General features: G+C 54.6%; 8 protein-coding genes across 8 annotated transcripts; 5 read left to right on the forward strand and 3 right to left on the reverse strand.

Annotated features, from left to right (window-relative positions):
* Nucleotides 1-416: 416 nt before the first annotated feature.
* On the forward strand, nt 417-2321 carry M409DRAFT_59713 (uncharacterized protein; the record flags this gene model as incomplete). Its single annotated transcript, XM_033814274.1, has 3 exons — nt 417-1202; nt 1309-1944; nt 2034-2321. The coding sequence occupies 3 exons, from the start codon at nt 417-419 to the stop codon at nt 2319-2321; spliced, it is 1710 nt and encodes a 569-aa protein (XP_033661565.1).
* Nucleotides 2322-2583: 262 nt separating this feature from the next.
* On the forward strand, nt 2584-4583 carry M409DRAFT_59714 (uncharacterized protein; the record flags this gene model as incomplete). Its single annotated transcript, XM_033814275.1, has 3 exons — nt 2584-2682; nt 2739-2858; nt 2904-4583. The coding sequence occupies 3 exons, from the start codon at nt 2584-2586 to the stop codon at nt 4581-4583; spliced, it is 1899 nt and encodes a 632-aa protein (XP_033661566.1).
* Nucleotides 4584-4921: 338 nt separating this feature from the next.
* M409DRAFT_70221 (glycoside hydrolase family 43 protein) lies at nt 4922-6124 on the reverse strand (the record flags this gene model as incomplete). The annotated part of the gene is made up of 4 exons (XM_033818630.1): nt 4922-5334; nt 5396-5645; nt 5700-5914; nt 5971-6124. 4 exons carry the CDS (start codon nt 6122-6124, stop codon nt 4922-4924), a joined length of 1032 nt encoding a protein of 343 aa, XP_033661567.1.
* A 1565-nt stretch (nt 6125-7689) lies between these two features.
* M409DRAFT_28818 (uncharacterized protein) lies at nt 7690-8930 on the forward strand (the record flags this gene model as incomplete). Its single annotated transcript, XM_033809192.1, has 5 exons — nt 7690-7845; nt 7895-7934; nt 7997-8024; nt 8076-8232; nt 8298-8930. The coding sequence occupies 5 exons, from the start codon at nt 7690-7692 to the stop codon at nt 8928-8930; spliced, it is 1014 nt and encodes a 337-aa protein (XP_033661568.1).
* A 661-nt stretch (nt 8931-9591) lies between these two features.
* On the forward strand, nt 9592-10950 carry M409DRAFT_70223 (uncharacterized protein; the record flags this gene model as incomplete). The annotated part of the gene is made up of 1 exon (XM_033818631.1): nt 9592-10950. One exon carries the CDS (start codon nt 9592-9594, stop codon nt 10948-10950), a length of 1359 nt encoding a protein of 452 aa, XP_033661569.1.
* Nucleotides 10951-11242: 292 nt separating this feature from the next.
* M409DRAFT_70224 (glycosyltransferase family 22 protein) lies at nt 11243-12801 on the reverse strand (the record flags this gene model as incomplete). The annotated part of the gene is made up of 2 exons (XM_033818632.1): nt 11243-12642; nt 12693-12801. 2 exons carry the CDS (start codon nt 12799-12801, stop codon nt 11243-11245), a joined length of 1509 nt encoding a protein of 502 aa, XP_033661570.1.
* Nucleotides 12802-13594: 793 nt separating this feature from the next.
* On the forward strand, nt 13595-14219 carry M409DRAFT_28821 (uncharacterized protein; the record flags this gene model as incomplete). Its single annotated transcript, XM_033809193.1, has 3 exons — nt 13595-13658; nt 13721-13809; nt 13872-14219. The coding sequence occupies 3 exons, from the start codon at nt 13595-13597 to the stop codon at nt 14217-14219; spliced, it is 501 nt and encodes a 166-aa protein (XP_033661571.1).
* Nucleotides 14220-14997: 778 nt separating this feature from the next.
* M409DRAFT_70226 (uncharacterized protein) lies at nt 14998-16417 on the reverse strand (the record flags this gene model as incomplete). Its single annotated transcript, XM_033818633.1, has 3 exons — nt 14998-15622; nt 15673-16234; nt 16291-16417. The coding sequence occupies 3 exons, from the start codon at nt 16415-16417 to the stop codon at nt 14998-15000; spliced, it is 1314 nt and encodes a 437-aa protein (XP_033661572.1).
* Nucleotides 16418-17009: the final 592 nt, after the last annotated feature.

The raw sequence follows: 17009 nt of genomic DNA on the forward strand, positions 1-17009 counted from the left end.
CCTTGCTGACAACTGTAGCCTCGATTAAGAAATGCGGACCGTTGCGGTGTAAGACATGGAGAGGATGACGGCTCTCAATATTGAAGTTCCTTCTATCGCTGTCTACCACAGACTTCGCCAACGACCTCAAAAGGCTTGTTGGAGACACGAAGCCTGCATTCGTCGCTCGTTCACCTGCTAGTGAACTGCCCTCGAGAATCCGATCTCGCCAAGGCACGATCTTTCAACAAGACTCGCGTTCAAGCGCTCTCAAGAGGCTTGAGCAAGCAACACTTCCTACTATCATGTCGCTGCGCGTCAATGTCTTCTACATGTCGTCCAAAAGTATGTGACATCCACGATACGTATAGATTGACGAGCAAAGAAGCGAGATGGCGAAGATGCCGAATCGCCCTTAGGGAAGAAACGATGGCTTCATGGCCCAGCTCACATTCCGGCGACTGAAGGCACGTACGAATGCAACGTCACATGATGCACGAAAGCGACTCACATTGCCTTTCCGGACACCAAGCGATCTCAATTTGGTTTCGATCTCTGTCCCAGAGCGGATGGTCTCGGAGCTCCTGGCGCGCAATCTGCTGGAAGGGCACGACAATGTCGAGCCCGTGATGAGTGGCAAACACTTCTTGGTGGTGAAGCGAGAGTCGCTCGATTTACCAGTTTTTCACGAGGTATACGGATACGAGCGATTCATGGCGAAACCATTCGTCAAGGACTACTTGCAAAGACGAGAGCTGATGTTTGGGGTTCCACCAATCCATACGTTCTGTTCGTTCCGAGCTATGACGGCCAGTATTCTCGAGCAGTCGATAGGAGAAGCGGACACACAGAAGGTCCTCGCACACGCTGTGGGGTCATCAACCTTCCGGAGACACTACGATGTTGGCTGCAATCATATCGACTTGATTGGAATCCTTCTGGAGGAGGGTAATCGTTTGGAGCAGGGCACAGCACGAGAACCCAACGTGGTATCGAGAGGCGATTTTGAAGTCGCCAAGAGGAACCTTGGGATCGCAAATGTAGTGAGCAAGGATAAGATGTCCGTGTTCGTCGACGAATATCAACGCCAGGCAGAGGTCCTGGATCAGGTCAGCGTCGACGAGAGGAAGAAGAACCTGGGCAAGTGCACTTTGATTCCATGGCTCCAGGAACATTCAGGTCGGCACGACTGGGGTGCCAGCTACATCTTCATCCGTGAGATGGTACGCCTTACGAGATGCTCTGACAGGTCGACTGGGACTGCGAGCGAGTTGGGTATGGGGATTGCTGTGCTCAAGATGCAAGACTTTACGAGCAGCGCTGAGATAGAGAACCACGCCTGCACAAGAGAACGTGACGTGCACGGTGGATGAGATGCTGAGCATGCTGGGCGTGCAGGGCGTACAGGACATGTCTGATCCTGGCCAACTCCATGCGACATCAAACGCTTCACAAGGAGAGATAACCTCTACCGCGCACGATATGTGTAATGCCTTGGCACGCCTGAACAGCAAAAACTACAAGGACCAATCTTCTGACAGGGTTCCTTTGCGATGCAAACGCCCGAGCGATGAAATGGAAACGCCGTATCAGCCTGCCGAGGGTCTCATCACGATTCCACCTGCAAAGGGTCGTACCAAAAAGGACCAGAAAGCGAAAATCTTGGATCGGCTGGATGAGTTGTTGAAACCCGAGCACAGCAAGTATGTTATTGACGAGGATGTCGAGGAGATGCTACGAGCACCGGACAGAAAGGGCTGCTCATTGGTGTTTTCACGTATGAGGAGAAGGAAACCCCTTACTGAGGGACACCCTGTCCTGGATCCCGAGAAGCAGCGAGAGAACAACGAGCAACGGTTGGCTTATGCAGAGAAGATGTCCCATGGAGCGTTTTTCACGGACCAAGACGAAAAGGATGTTCGACATGCACAAGATTACAAGGCCTGCTCGTGGGTGATTGAGCGGGTGCGGACGAAATACGTTTCTGCACAGTACAAGGCAGAATTGTGCCAACAGCAGAAAGAAAGGAGGATGTGTGAAAGCATCTCCAACAGAATTACACTGTCAAGTTGACTGAAAACGAGGAGACGAGTATTAGAGAGGCGACTTCAGAGGTCTATCTGCGTCGGCTGAAAAAGCGAGCCCAGGACCGCATAGCGAGGGTCGAGATTAAGGAGACAGGAAGGCGAACAGGGCAGAGAAGGCAGACAAGAAGTGGTGAAAGGGACCCGGGGGGCGGGGGACGAAAGCAGGTTGGGGGGGAGGCCAGAGAGTGCATCGCCCCTCAAGACGACACGGGGCTCTCTTGCTGTGCCCTCCTCCAAGCAGTTGTCGTCCTCTAAATCGACTCTTCGAAGTCTCTACTGCAAACGCTACTTCCTTGTGTGCCGAACCCCACGGTGAATGACGACGCCTGCCAACGGCAATGAAGCAAGCACCACGGCAACTTCGACCTCGAATGAGCGTGACCTTATCAAATGACCATATGTACTACGCAGACCAGCAAACCAATTTGGAAGCTGATTTCCGCAACCCTAAAGAGAATTTGCTGTAGCAGGCCTTGGACAGAAGACATATTGTATCAACAGACAACCTGAGCTCACCATGTCGACCATCATACCTATCCTTGACGGCGAAGAGCACGCCCACAGCCGTCAACCCCCCTACACTGTCGCTGATGTCTTCCTACAAGCACTTGCAGAGGTAGGCCGATGTTGTGCTTCACGATACTCCCGCATCCTTGCTCACCCATGCTTCAGAACGGTGTCGACTACCTATTCACGGTCCTAGGATCAGATCATCCATCCCTTGTGGAAGCGTACCTACGTCGACAGAAGGAGGGCAAAGAATGGCCCAAGTGGCTGCATTTTCAACATGAGGTAAATCGGCCCGGTACTACCAGAAGCAATGCTGACGCCTCCCAGTTCACAGCCATATCCGCCGCCGACGGCTACGCTCGAATAACAGCAAAGCCGCAATGCGTGATCGTCCACGTCGACGTCGGAACCTCCGCTCTGGGCCAGGGCGTCCACAATGCCTCCAGTGGCCGCAGTCCCATGCTCATCTTTGCCGGCTTAGCACCATACACCCTCCACGGCGGCGCCTCCCAATTTCTTGGCTCGAGATCCGAGCATGTCCAATGGTATCAGGATGTGCCTCGGCAGGAAGCCATTGTCGCGCCCTTCGTTCGGTATTCGAATGAGATCAAGTCGACCGAGCATGTAAAGTGTATCGTCAACCGCGCCCTCCTCATGGCCTCGAGTGGATCGCCAGGCCCATCGTACTTGACCGCAACCCGTGAAGTCCTAGCATCACCCAGCAGCGAGAGCGCCATGACCTCACGACCTCCCACCCTCCCTTCGTGCCGCATCGGTGGCCTTCCCCCAGACGCAATCCCTCTCATCGCCGACGCCCTCCTCTTCGCCGAGAAACCACTCGTCTTCACAGGCTACCTAGGCCGGAACCACGCCGCCGTGTACGCCCTCGTCAAACTCGCCAACCTCCTCAACACCCTCCAAGTCTTCGATTCGGAATTCAGAGAAATGTCCTTTCCCGCCGACCATCCCGCGTGGATCACACGCACGACAGGAGGGCCCAAAGCCCTGCATGAAGCGGATGTCATTCTGGTGCTGGATTGCGATGTCCCCTGGGTGCCTACAAAAGTTCGCCCACACCACGCGGCGAGGATCTTCCATATCGATATCGATCCGAGGAAGGAGAAGATGCAGTTGTTCGATATCCACGCCGAGGCGTCCTTCATGGCGGAATGTGAGATCGCCTTGGAGCAGATCACCACCCACATAGCTTCACACGAAGACTTCCCCCGTCGCCAGACCCTCTTTCAAACCCGCGCACAACACCTCCTCGACAACCACATGCTCAAACTCGAATCCCTCGCCCTCCGCGCCCTGCCCCGCCCCGACGGCACAATCACCGCACCGCACCTCTTCGCCACCCTCCGCCGCCTCCTCCCCCCAGAGGCAATCTACCTCCACGACGCCGTAACAAACACAATCCCCCTCCACGAACACCTCCAATCCACCCTCCCAGGAACCTCCTACTCCAAAGGCGGCAGCGGCCTAGGCTGGGCCCCGGGCGCAGCCATAGGCGCTTATCTCGCCCTCTCCAAGTACTCCACCACCAATCGCCCGCACACCGAACCCCTACCCCTTGACCCTCTCCCGGAAAAGAAACCTTTCATCTGCGCCCTCACAGCCGACGGCGCCTTCCTCCTCTCCTCCCCCACACCCACCCTCCTCGCGTCCTCCCGGCACAAGACCCCCTTCCTAACCATCATCCTCAACAACGGCGGCTGGAAAGCCCCGAGACAGAGTATCAACGATGTCCATCCGCACGGCCTCGCGGCGGGGATGACGGATCGGGAGATTGGGTTTGCTTTAGGAGGACATGAGGATGGGGACGCCGCAGCGCCGGATTATGTGGGTGTTTGTGCCGCCGCGACGGGGGGTTGGTGTTGGGGAAGGAGGGTGTGTTTGGGGGAGGATTTGGACGATGCTGTTTTGGAGGCTGTGGGGGTTGTGAGGGGGGAGGGAAGGGGGGCGGTTTTGGAGGTGGTTGTTGCTTTAGAGAAGGTCTTGGGGTGAAGGGGGTTTGATGTTTAGGTGTGGGGAGGGTTTCATGTTCTCAGGAGCCGCAAGACAGCGTATTGCCGCACTTGGGGTGCAGACATACGCACCTCACATGACGAAGTCGGACAGGGATTTCTTTGGATAGCGTTGTCGTAGGTTTCTAGCTGAGGATATGTGTGGTTCAGCGAACTTTTTCTGTTGTGTGAGGTATAGGTAAGGACTCGTTTCAATCCAAAAAGTCGTTTGTTATTCGTTCGTAGCCAAGCACGTTCTTCTCTGCCCCTGCTTTTCTCTTCGTTACAACGCTTCATCATGAGGCTATGCCGCGCTTTTCAAGCCGCTTTCAATCACACTCAAGATATCGCCACCGTCGTTCCACTGATCGTAAGCCCCGCGGTATACAACGACCTTCCACCCGCATTATTCGCATGAAAGACAATCTTATCGCCAGTCTTAGTGACGTCCGCTCCACCAGGGGCTTGAAGACCGCTGTTACCAGTCTTCAGCAGAGATGTCGCCACACGAGTATATGGGCCGGTGACTGAGCTCGCAGTGGCGTAGGAAACGTCGTAGTTTGATGTCGTGAAGCACCCTGAGCTGAAGAAGAGGAAGTAGGTTCCGCTCACTTTGATGAGGACGGGGGCTTCGAGGACGCCGTCGTCGCTGAGACCTTCGTGGTTCAGGAGTGTTGTTGCTGAGCCGGTTTTGGTGAAGCCGTCTGCTGCTACTGGTTGTAGGATGAGAGGTGTAGCTTTCAAAGGTTCGACTTGAGACGTATCAGTATCATCCACCACATATGTAGACATCTTCTTGTCTTTGAGGCTCACCGGTATTCATGCATGCGCCACCATTACCCAGGGAATTTCCGTCTACTTTGTAGACCACGTAGCGTTGCCCATTATCGTTAAATCCTGCAGCATCAATGGCACCGCCGACACTCAAATCGCAAAAGAGAGTATCGTCGCCAGTCGGCGTATACGGCCCGAGTACGTTTTTCGAAGTTGCGGCGCCAACGCAGTGTTTTGAAGCATCCTGAGTCGTGCTCGCAGAGTAGTACAAGACGAAAGATCCGTCATCCTAGCGTAGGGTCAGCATACAGCGTCACACGCCGCCAAGGCTCGAGCACCATACCAGGATGTTCACATCCGGAGCCCAAGTGTTTGGAGCACTCTGTACCACCCAACTGGGCAAGTTTGGTAATGCGTCGTGTTGGGAGCCATCCTCGTTGTAGACAAGCGACCAACTGTTGAAATCGTTCGAAGTAGCGACTTGTATGCGAATGCCGCTGCCGATCGTTCTCGTTGCGAATGCGTACCAGACGCCGTTGACATTGATAATGGCCGGGTCTCCAAAGTTGTTAATAAAGACCCCTTGCTTGCTGATTGATGATTTTGGGGCTCACCTGCAAAGTTGGCTCCGTTGATCTTGGGACCTGCAATTGCTCGTTTGGAGAGACTTCTCTGAACAGCTTGGACCTTGCTGTCAATTACTGGAGCACCCAGAACTTGCTGTATTGATGATCCCAAGAGGGAGAGTGATAACCAGAAGCTCCGCATGTTGAGTGAGAACGATCCAAAGTAGTCTGCCCGGTGGGTTTCGTGTAGCGATGGAGGAAGGAGAAAACGGACAAGGGAGCTTTCAGCATTCCAGAGCACTCATTATGAATACATGCTCTGGTCGCCGAGCCCTTGAACTTGAGCACAGCTGCCCACGTCAACGGGCTTCGGGCTGATGGGTGGTAAAAGGACGGAGCAAATAGATATGGTCCACCAGCACACAGCTAGGCCCGAGACAGTCGATCAGAGGATGACGATAACAGCCAGATGGGGCAGATAATCGTCTTGACCGACCCACCGCTTCTCGTTCGACGTCAACGAGCAGGAGACGACCCTGTCCAGGTCCCGCAAACGCAGTGGCATCTCCTCGTATGCAGGGCGGACGGTGGTGCAGGGCGTGGACGGCGAAAAGCCTCGTGACAGCGGCGTGCAGCGAACGAGGCGGCGTCGAAGAGGTGTGAGGGTTACGTGCTGCCCCAGATCAATGGCGCAAGTCGGGTGGGTGTGGGTGTGGTGGAGGCAGGAGGAATGCAGACGGCAGGCATTCTCCAGATGAGGTGACTGCTGTGGACGCCATCTTCAAGGCAGGTGCGCGTGGTTTGGGCGAGTGAGGATACAGGCCAGGCCGACCCCATGCACAATTGGCTTGGGCAATTAACGTTGCAGATGGCGCAATTGGCTTCGAGTCCAGTCCGGGAGCTTAACACTGCTGATCCTCGCGGCCGGTCTGGACGACGAGCTGGACACAGCAGTGACAGTATCGATTCCTTCGGTGGTTGTCGGCGCTGCGTGTGACTTCTAGCCTGGCATTCGACTCCCTCGCGGCGGTGGACTGGACACAGCAGCATAAGCCAGCCGCGCACCGTGGAGATTGCGTGAGCCCAGGCGAGGCATCATGCTCCAAGAAAGGACAGGAGGCGATGGAGGTGCTGTCACTGCGCGCACGCGTGTCTTGATCTGCGCGCAGGATGCATTGACAAGAAAATCCCCGAGTGTTGCTGAGGTCACGAGTCCGAAAAGCCAATTGCAATGGCATCACACGAGTCAGCGCAACGGCAGAGCCTCATTTAACCTGAGTATCGCCGCCATTTCTTCCATCTCCAAGGGGCTGGATTGAGACATCGGCGAGCAGCATCAGAACCATCATCAACCTCACGTGGCGGCGCCGAGCATCTTCGAGCGTCAATACACGCTTCATCCGTCCAGCATTGGCAATACGGCGCCGTGTCACGGTCGATGGGCCAGCCGAGCAGCCGGGTGCTGCCAAATGTCATCAGCCGTCGACGCAATTGGAAGCCTCTCGCCTCCGCGTCTCTCCATGCATGTCACCAGACTCCACCCGCGCGAATCCCCGCTCGCTCACCATGATCGTGCCCATTTCATTTTTCCTCATGTGGCAACACCCTCTCGTGCTGCTGCAGACTCACCTCGCCGCCGATCACTGTGTCGGGTCGCCGATGTCTTGACGCTGCTGCAGCGTTGACGGTTTTACAGCCAACGCATCATAGGCCTTGGCAACCTGGGGCATGGCCGAAGGGACTACCTACTGGAGCGATCCCACCGCAATGACTCTGGACGTCGCGAAACCGTCCGACCCCGAGGGTCTCACCATCGAGGCATGGGCCCAGGGTTACATGGTGGGCAGTTTGATTATCATGGCCTGTGTTGCCGTGGCCAACATGCGGAGACATGTCCTCTTGCACAAGCTCATCGTTATAGAGGTGAGGGCAGAGAATTTGAGTGTAGGATTCCCTGCTAAATCATCCATAGCTCCTGTTCGGCACTCTTCATGGAACCTTCATCTTCACCAGTAAGCCATCGGGTTTAACCCTGCATGTCGGTGTCGTGTTCCAAGACTAACATCTGTTGTAGACCCACCCGTTTACAACTGGTACTTGAGGTGAGACGTCCTCATCCTCCATCTCTAATCTGGCTTCTGAACCCGTCTCAGTACTACCGCAATCTTCCTCAATATTAGCTGGAGCTTGCACAATGTCATTGCCTGGATGAAGAACAAGCCTTTCCTGGGCAAGAAAGCAAGCCTCTTCTACATTGGAACAGTCATCCTGGTCCAACCTTACTGGGTATTGGAGATTACCGCAAACTTTGTGAGTTTCTTCAACACCGATGTCGACAACACCGGCACCGCGGAGAGCCGTACTGACTGGCACAGCTCTACTTTAGCGGAAAAAGCAGACTCTTCACCCACACACGCCCGTATGAGGCACTCTGCCGAGATCCATGGTGGGTCTTTACCGTGTTGAGCCTGTTTTGGAACATCAAGTCCAAATATGAGTTTGGCTACTGGGAACTCATCCGAGTATCACCGAGATTTGGCGTCTTGCTGGGAGCCATGATCGTCAGCATTGGCTTCATCATCGTCGACATCCTCTCAGTGACCCATGTCATTGGCGGCAAGTCATTACCAGATGGCATCAACCCTTTCTGGAAGCTAGCCTTCGTGTTCAAATGTCTGTCAGACACAATGGTTCTAGATGATTTCAAAGTCGCTCTGGATCGACTGAAGCATTACAAGATGCAAAGAATGGGTAGCGTCCTCAGCGACGGCCTCCGCGGCGACTTTATGGATGTCGAACAAGCACGAAAGAGGAAGGATGAAAATGCCTTGAACAATCAGCTGGCCTTACAAGAAGCGTCTTCCATATCCCGAGACTTTTCGCAGGTACAGACAAAGGACTCGGCGAATCCTCGAGGGGAGGAGACGGAGTTCCTCGACTTGGAAGCTGCGCTGCGTATGGATGACTCGGTCGATCCGCGAGACAAGTCGTCCGGGAGTGGTGGCTGAGGTGGAGGACAATATTGAAAGTTGGATCATTTAAAAAAGGTTATGCTGCTCCAGAGCAGCTCAGAGGCGTCTCACGCCCACCACGACAGGAGACCTCCCATCCGGGCCCCAAGTCGAACGTATGCTGGTGACTCGGGGTGAAAGTGCATGCAACCAAACCTCGCTCTCGCAGGAAGTGGCTCCGAATTGCAAGAAGATCTCAAAGTGGAGCTAGCGGAAATGATGCGACTCAAGAGAGTCACAGCGGCTGGATAACACTGGATACCGCACATCGTGACGCGGTCACAAGGCTGGACGTCGAGCAGGGAGCATTCGAGCACCTGTAGAAGTGACTCCTGAGGATGCAACTGCTTTGGGACCGAACGAAATGCGTGATGCACTGAGAGGAGAACGAGAGCCGGCAGGGAAACCCAGATATCTGGTATTAATGCATAAAGAGTACTCGAGTGCACAGCTGTAGACATCTTGGAGAGCACGTGGACGACATCGATCTCTCAGTGACGTTGCTGTCACAGGCTCACATAACCAATTCTGTCACAACTCCACAGTTACGACTTCTGCGCTTCAGTCTAACGCTCTCGCTTGTGAAGCACTTCACACCTCTTGCATCCAAACAATTAAACTGCATTTCCCTCTCAAAAACCCTCACCACAACACAACAATGTCCAAGCCTACTTCAGCCGCACGCCCCAAACGCGCCGGCGAAGATTTCAACCGCACCCATGACAACTCGAACAAAAAGCCCCGCTTCGACCACCGAAACCCCAGCACGCTCGCCGCAGACGCCCGCGACGAAGAAGAAGACCTCATCCTGAACGCAGACGTGATAGGAAAATCCGGCGCACAACCGAAACGCAATGCCGTGAACATCGATGGCTACGAATCGGATTCAGACAACGACAATTTCAACGCGCGAGCGGCGGAGAGGGAGAAGCGGGGGAAGAAGAGCGTAGACGAGGAGGATGACGATATGTTCGCCGATCTTGCTGAGGAAAAGGACGGGGACGAGGACGAGGAGGTGGGGAGGGAGGGGAAGAGCAAGAAGAAGGATGTCAAGTTTTTGGATCCGGAGGAGATTGAAGGGCAGGTGATGAATAGTACATCTGGGGGGAGGGTTTCTTCGGATATTCTGCTTGGAGGGAAGGGGAAGGAGAAATATAAAGGGGAAGAGGATTCGGAGTCCTCGGGGGATGAGGAGGAGAGGGATCGATTGGATGAGGAGATGGAAGATGATCTTGCGGCGGAGATCGGTGCTGGTGGGAAGAAGAAGCACGCGCCAAGGTTGGATGCTTTCAATTTGAAGGCGGAAGAGGAGGAAGGGCGGTACGATGAATCGGGGAATTATGTTCGCAAAGCTGCGGATCCGGACGCGGTGAATGATAATTGGATGGATGGGTTGACGAAGAAGGATATGAAGCGGGCCCGGGAAGCGCAGGAGAGGAGGGAGGATGAGCGGAGAAAGAAGGCTCTTGAGGATGATGCGGTTTTGACGAGTGATTTGCTGTCCACATTGATCGGGGCGTTGGAGACGGGGGAGACGCCTTTGGAGGCGTTGCAGAGGTTGAACAAGGGGAAGACTAAGGAGGCCAAGGTACCGAAGTGGAAGTTGAAGAGACAGAGAGGTGGGATGGATGTCGATGAGGCTGCTGCGACGAATGGCCATACCTCCGTGGACCCCGCGGAAGAAGCTCGAAGGAAAACCGTCGACGCCATCACAGGCGCCGCAGACGGGCTCTACGCTCGCGGCCAGCACGAGATCTACGACGCGGAGCGAGAAGTGCTCATGCGGCAGTACAGGCGGGAGACGGGCGAGGACTGGCAGCCCCCTCGAACAGCCGAACCCGCTACGTGGGAATACCGCTGGAGCGACGCGCGAGATGGCGGAGATATCCACGGCCCTTACGATGCGGCTACGATGAAGGCTTGGAGCGATGCTGGGTATTTTGGGGAGGGGGTTGAGTTTCGACGGGGAGGCGAAGGGGGAGGTGAGTGGAGTCGGTTGTTGGATTTGGATGAGTAGGCAGGCAGGTAGGCTTGATCGTACCTCTCTCTCTCTCTTCGCCTTCTCTCTTCCTTTGCTCATCGTTGTATGCATCTCACACGTTGTGTCGCGTGGGCGACATTGGTCGTTCAACATGCCTGATGTGCGCACTTGGTGTCCTCGTCGGTGAGATATATAACGTCGTTAATAGTGAGGTACGAGCGAGTAAAGCTCTCTGTCTGGACGAGACCGTCGTTTGCAAGTTTGGCAATGAAGTCATCGAAAGACCTGGAAATACGGGATTTGAGACGGTCTCTGATTAGCGATTACATTAGCATTGTCTACTGACCCGCCATATTGTAAGCCCGCGCCTGCCAATTACTCGTTGCAGGGTTGGCCAGACCCCATCATCTCCAAAGTCCAGATCATCCAGTCCAATGTGCCGGCTGTACTGCCACTGACGCGTGAAGACGATCTCGCTGTGCTGTGTTGCGTCGCCAGTAAAAGCATCCAGAAACGTGGCACTCGAAGGCGCTACCAGCAAGGTGCCATTGGCAGCACTCTCACAAGCTGCAGACTCCTCGAGCTGGGCAATCATGTGCTGACCAGGCATTCCCATCAGGTCTGTCGTGGTCACCTCGTGATTCTTGCCGTCCAACAACCATCTTGGCGGGCTGTAGGTCTTCCACCAGACTACGCTTTCGATGTTGTGTTGTTGCGAGATCCATGTCTGGGACGGAACAGCACCTCCTTGATGATATACACCAAAGAGTGTGCCAGCAAGGACGTTGAATAGGACCCAAAGACCAGCCCACCATCGAGCTCCTCGTCGCGGGACCTTGATGCTCGAGAGCAGCAGCGGAACTGCAGGCAGCAAGAATCGAGGCTCTTGGTGGCGGAAAGCAGATATGATTGCTATTCCCCCTACCCCAGACCAGAAGAGGGTGTTCTTCGTGCTTGAGAAGAAGAGAAGAGGTATTGCTGGCCCGATGAGTTGTGGCAGGTTGGCAACGAAGTGTTGCCAGAATGGATGCAATCCATGCTTGGCCAGATTCGACTCGTCGGCATTGTAAACCAGGTTGTTCCATGGCGTAATGACAGCGTCATTGTGAAATCCTCTGAGATGTGGTCGACGTCCAGAGTAGTATTCGGTGTCCATCGTGATTGCCACAGCCAACGTAAACAAGCCAACGAAGAGCATCACTGGAATGCGAAGCGGTTTGTAGTAGAGGCCAGGAACGATCTGGGCCAGGGGTATCACAAGAAAGGCGGGAAAGGTGATGCGGTTGAAGACGCCGAGTACTCCTAGGAAGGCCAGAACGCCAGAAGCGCTGGCTTGGGTATCTTGAATGTTATCGCGGAGTCGGATGATAAGAACGAGTGACCAGAGAACGACCAGCGTCTCAATGCTGTTGGAGAACGTGTGGGTTTGGAAGGTCCAAGTCACGTATGAGGAGGCCACCAAGATGATGGCAGTTCGTCGTTGGTTGATGGCAGGTATAAGCTCATGAATGGCCCAGTCTCCGAGGATGAAGCTGAGAAGAAACATTAAGAGGCGGAGGGTGTAGAAAGCGATTGAGGGTGGTACAGGTCCATAGCCGAGGCCTTCCCAGATCCATTTTAGAACAGTCAAAGGCCAGCCGTATATCAGCCAGAAGGGGAAGATGCTTCGAATGGGTTGTGATGAAGTGAACTCCCAAGTCTTGTACGATGGATATCCAAACACCTCGCCTACAATATCATCAATACGTGGCTCGATGCATGTGCTTATCGATGCTTACCAGCAATGATCTCTGGCCCTTGAAAGTGTTCATCGGGATGGATGTAGCTCGGCGACAAGGCGAAGTACAGCCTCACCAACACGAGACAAAGGTAAAGCCTGCGCCACATCTTGATCAAGCAGGGAATGGGCTAGGCCACGCCGTTGTTGTATGAGATGTCGCACGCTTTGCCATGTGCAGCGAGCGGTGTCGCAGATATCATGTCGCGATGGCGATGAGAGACGATGGATTGAGACACCTCTTCGCGTGCAGAACAGGAGTGACTGACTGACGCGCCGTGAGACCGCGAAACGCACAGACCGCCGCCATCAGAGCGTCTGATTGCTGGCAGATGATACAGTCAGTATACATACAGCACGGCTCAATGAAAAGCCTGCTGGAAGCTGCGATGGCCTGTTTTCCTTAATCAATAATTAAATAAAGCGGTATACACAATGTTTGGCTCAGTCGTATAGCAAGCATGCTCGCACGTGACACGTCTTTGAGCGGCTTTGTGAGTGACACATGCGGAAGGGACAATACAAAGGAAATGGTGAAGATCTAGCAGAAGCCACCTTGCAGACTCTTCACTCTTCACTAATCTCCACCCGCAACGCATCCACAATCGATTGGTGACTGCCATTCTTCTCAGGCAGCAATCAAGTCGCTGCGGTTTGCTTGACGACGACGCACGGACATTTTGATGGGGCTAGGGTCACGGCTGCCTCACAACTTTAAGCTTTCCAGCCCGCACCGCCAGCTATAACTTCCGCGCTGCACTCCATCAACCTTCAACTCCGACCACACACTCACCACCGACCACTTCTCGCGACACCGGCTCCAAGCACCACCGCGACCTGCTACCATCACCAACAACCCACATTCAACAACAAACACCACTTCCAACCACATCGTCATCAGTCATGGCTTCCGAAGCTGAGCAGACTGTCAAGCTCGTCTCTTCCGACAATGTCGAGATCGTCACCGGTAGGTCGCGGCGCCTCATTCATACATACCGCGCGCCTTCATGTACTGACTTCATCTTTCAGAGCGCAAGGTGGCTGAGCGCTCCATGCTCATCAAGAACATGATCGAGGATCTCGGTGCTCCAGGCGAAGAGCCCATCCCCATCATGAACGTGAGTCGCAACCTTCCCTCAACTCTTCTAACCCCGCATGTGATACTGACCTCGAGTCACAGGTCTCCGAGGCCGTCCTCCGCAAGGTCCTCGAGTGGTGCACCCACCACAAGAACGACCCCGCCCCATCGCAAGACGACGATGCCGACTCCCGCAAGAAGACCACCGACATCGAGGACTGGGATCAGAAGTTCATGCAGGTCGACCAAGAGATGCTCTTCGAGATCATCCTGGCCGCCAACTACATGGACATCAAGGCTCTGCTCGATGTCGGCTGCAAGACCGTCGCCAACATGATCAAGGGCAAGTCGCCAGAGGAGATTCGCAAGACCTTCAACATTCAGAACGACTTCACCCCTGAAGAGGAGGACCAGATCCGCCGCGAGAACGAGTGGGCCGAGGACCGTTAAGCGGTTCCCCATCTCTACAACTCTTCAAACATCTACGACTGCTTTGACCCGGCTCGGTACCATTGCTAGATGCATCACAGCGGCGGCTGCCACGGCGGTGGATTTTGCTGCGAGGCGTTCAGGCGAAGGGGAAGGGTTGAATGGTTTCTTTTCATGACTGATATGAATAACACATGCATGCTGCTGTCAGCGACGGCAGGACACTTCTGTGACCAGCGGCTGACGACACGAGAGCATGCATTGGATCGCGCAAAAGGCGCCGGGGCTGTATCTAAACAGCAACATCAAATGAATGATCAACAAACTCACGCTTCTCCCTCTCTCACTTGTCTCCATTTCCTTCCATCCATCCGCCGACCCCCAGTCATCAGTCCTTCCGCTTTCCCTGCACATGTGCCGATTTCGTCATATGCGACGTCCCGGCTTCGGCCTAGCGTCTTTTCGAGTCCGCTGAGACAAAGGATCAAGATTCCGAGAAATTGTCTCGAAGAGCACGAAACCGAGGAGTCTCACCACGGAACACAAAGCGCACAGGTCCGAATGCATGAATGAATGAAGGGAAGACTTTCCCAATGTGACGAGAAAAACTACGCTTTCATCAATCGCTACCATCTAGAATTGGGTATAGCCAACAACTCCACGAAATGCTTTGGTTGCTGCTCACTCTCATCAGACTGTCAGACTTCAACCAGGAATGTCTGGCAACAGTCTCTTTTCTTGCCATGAAACGACATCCATCCCGCTCATCTCCTTCTGCTCTCGCTTCCTTGTTTTGCGATCAATAGTGAGGTACTTCGCTCGTACTAAGAGCGCTGCGTTTCATGGGCGGGGGAGGAGGCGGTTTCTTCGCTCTCGAGGGAGGAGGTGGCGGAGGGGCTTTCTTCACAGCAGCTTGACTCCCTCCATCTTGGCCCATGGTCGACCAGCTAGGCGCTCTGTGGTGCTCGTCGAAGGCCGTGCTGGGGGAGTCTGAGTATTCGCTCTGATCGTCCCCGAAGACATCGCTTCCTCCGTGGGCTTGCGCTTCGCGGGACTTGGTGATGCGGAGGTTTGATCTCGCGCCTAGGAGATGGGAGGGTTCGGTTGGCACGCGCGCGAGACGGGGCATTCCTGCTGGGGAGTCTGCGCGGAGTTGGGTGGGGCCTTCGAAGCCTGGGGTTGAAGTGCTGCGGGTGTTGTTGATTCGGACGGGGAGGTCGAAGCCGGGGAGTTCTTTGCGTGGGGAGTTGGCCCCCGAGGGGACTCTGGAGCTGATGGTGGGTCGAGGGGGTGGTTCGAGGGGTTCGTCTTCGTCGATGCGGCCGAAGCGGTCGTTCATGGAGCTGGCTCGTGATCGGGTTTGGCGACGCATCATGCCGCCGTTGACGGGGCTGGCTGTACCGGATCGGTTGGTCATTGCTTGTCTGTGAGATGTTAGCGTTGGTCCTGCAGAGAGATGATGGGTAAGACTCACGCCGGCCAGTCCCTCTTGACCTGCAGCAAAAGCTCCCGACAACGATCGTAGTATGTCAATTCCGCCTCTAGGAAGCTCGTCAAGTCCTGAACAGACTCCACTTCCGCCTCCTTGATATCCAGCATCCGCCTGTATACATCCTCGCTACTCTCCTCATACTTCATCTTCTGCTGACGCAGCTCTTCCTCCATCCTGAAATCCTCCTTCTTCGACTTCTGCATCTTGATCGCTGCAGTATCGTATGCCAGTCTCCTCGTGTCCAATTGCTTACGAGCTCTTTGATACTCCTTCATCTGCACCAGGGATCTTTCTAGAGACTCCAGCCAACTGCTAGTAGCATTGGCGCAGTACGTCTCCTGCATTCGCGCAATCCGCTCGTTGGCCCGGCCAAGTGTCGACAGACACTGCCCAAACTCAGAATCCGGCTCGAAGTCGTCTCCATGAGCCACCATCATCGAGCCGAAGTATCCCACTGGCAACTGCTGCTCCTTATCCTGGTACTTCTCCCTCTTGGACGTGTGTAGAATGTAGGCATCGGCGGACTTCTTCAAGCGATCCATGCCTTGAATCTCTGGTCAGCAAGCAAAGCACGCGGGCGAGCCGGACTGTATACTGTACCATCATGTCGCAGCTGCATCTCCATCTCCAAGGACTTGAACTCATCCGTCGTCTCCGTCTTGACCTCGCCGCCCATCCGCTCCTTGCCCCATTGCTTCAAGCGATCGAGCTTCTTGTTGACGTTCATGTTGCCGGTTCGGTGTTTCTCCGAGTTCGATTCGTCCTCTGTCAATCGAGTCTGTTCGCCGACTGCGTAGTCGTAAGTTGGATAAGAAGAGTGTCGAGTGTCGAGCCAAGAACAAGAGCGAGATCAGGCGAGTTCCAGCAAGCCTGCTTTCTTCCCCAACGCCGCGAAGCAAGCGAGTGACGAGAGTGCGGGCAAGTGACAAGGATCACGGAGGCAAAAAACGAGGAGTGCCGCACGCGCCTTTTGCTTTCCGCCAGCTCCGCCGCGAGTATACTTCTTCGCAAGTAGGTTTTCGAGGGAAAGGGTTCAAGTGGTCTTACGTTGCGTATCCTCCACTGGAACAATCGGAATGCCAGGCCACGTAAGCGCGTCTTGTTCGTTGGAAAGGAAAAAAGGGGGTCTTTTTGCAGAAACGACTGTCGAATCAACGAATGTGTCTTCTCTCAACAGGAGAGAGATTGATGGTGAGCTGTTATGTTCAGTGTTTCATGTTATTTCAGGGAACTTTTTGGCGGGGGGTCCATTGGGGCTGGGTGGGGTGAGAGCCAACCAAGACGTTGCCGCCCTTTCAATCTCAGAAGTGAACCTAGAA

This window comes from Zasmidium cellare (genome assembly GCF_010093935.1).
Source record: "Zasmidium cellare ATCC 36951 unplaced genomic scaffold M409scaffold_46, whole genome shotgun sequence".
NCBI classification, from domain to species: domain Eukaryota; kingdom Fungi; phylum Ascomycota; class Dothideomycetes; order Mycosphaerellales; family Mycosphaerellaceae; genus Zasmidium; species Zasmidium cellare.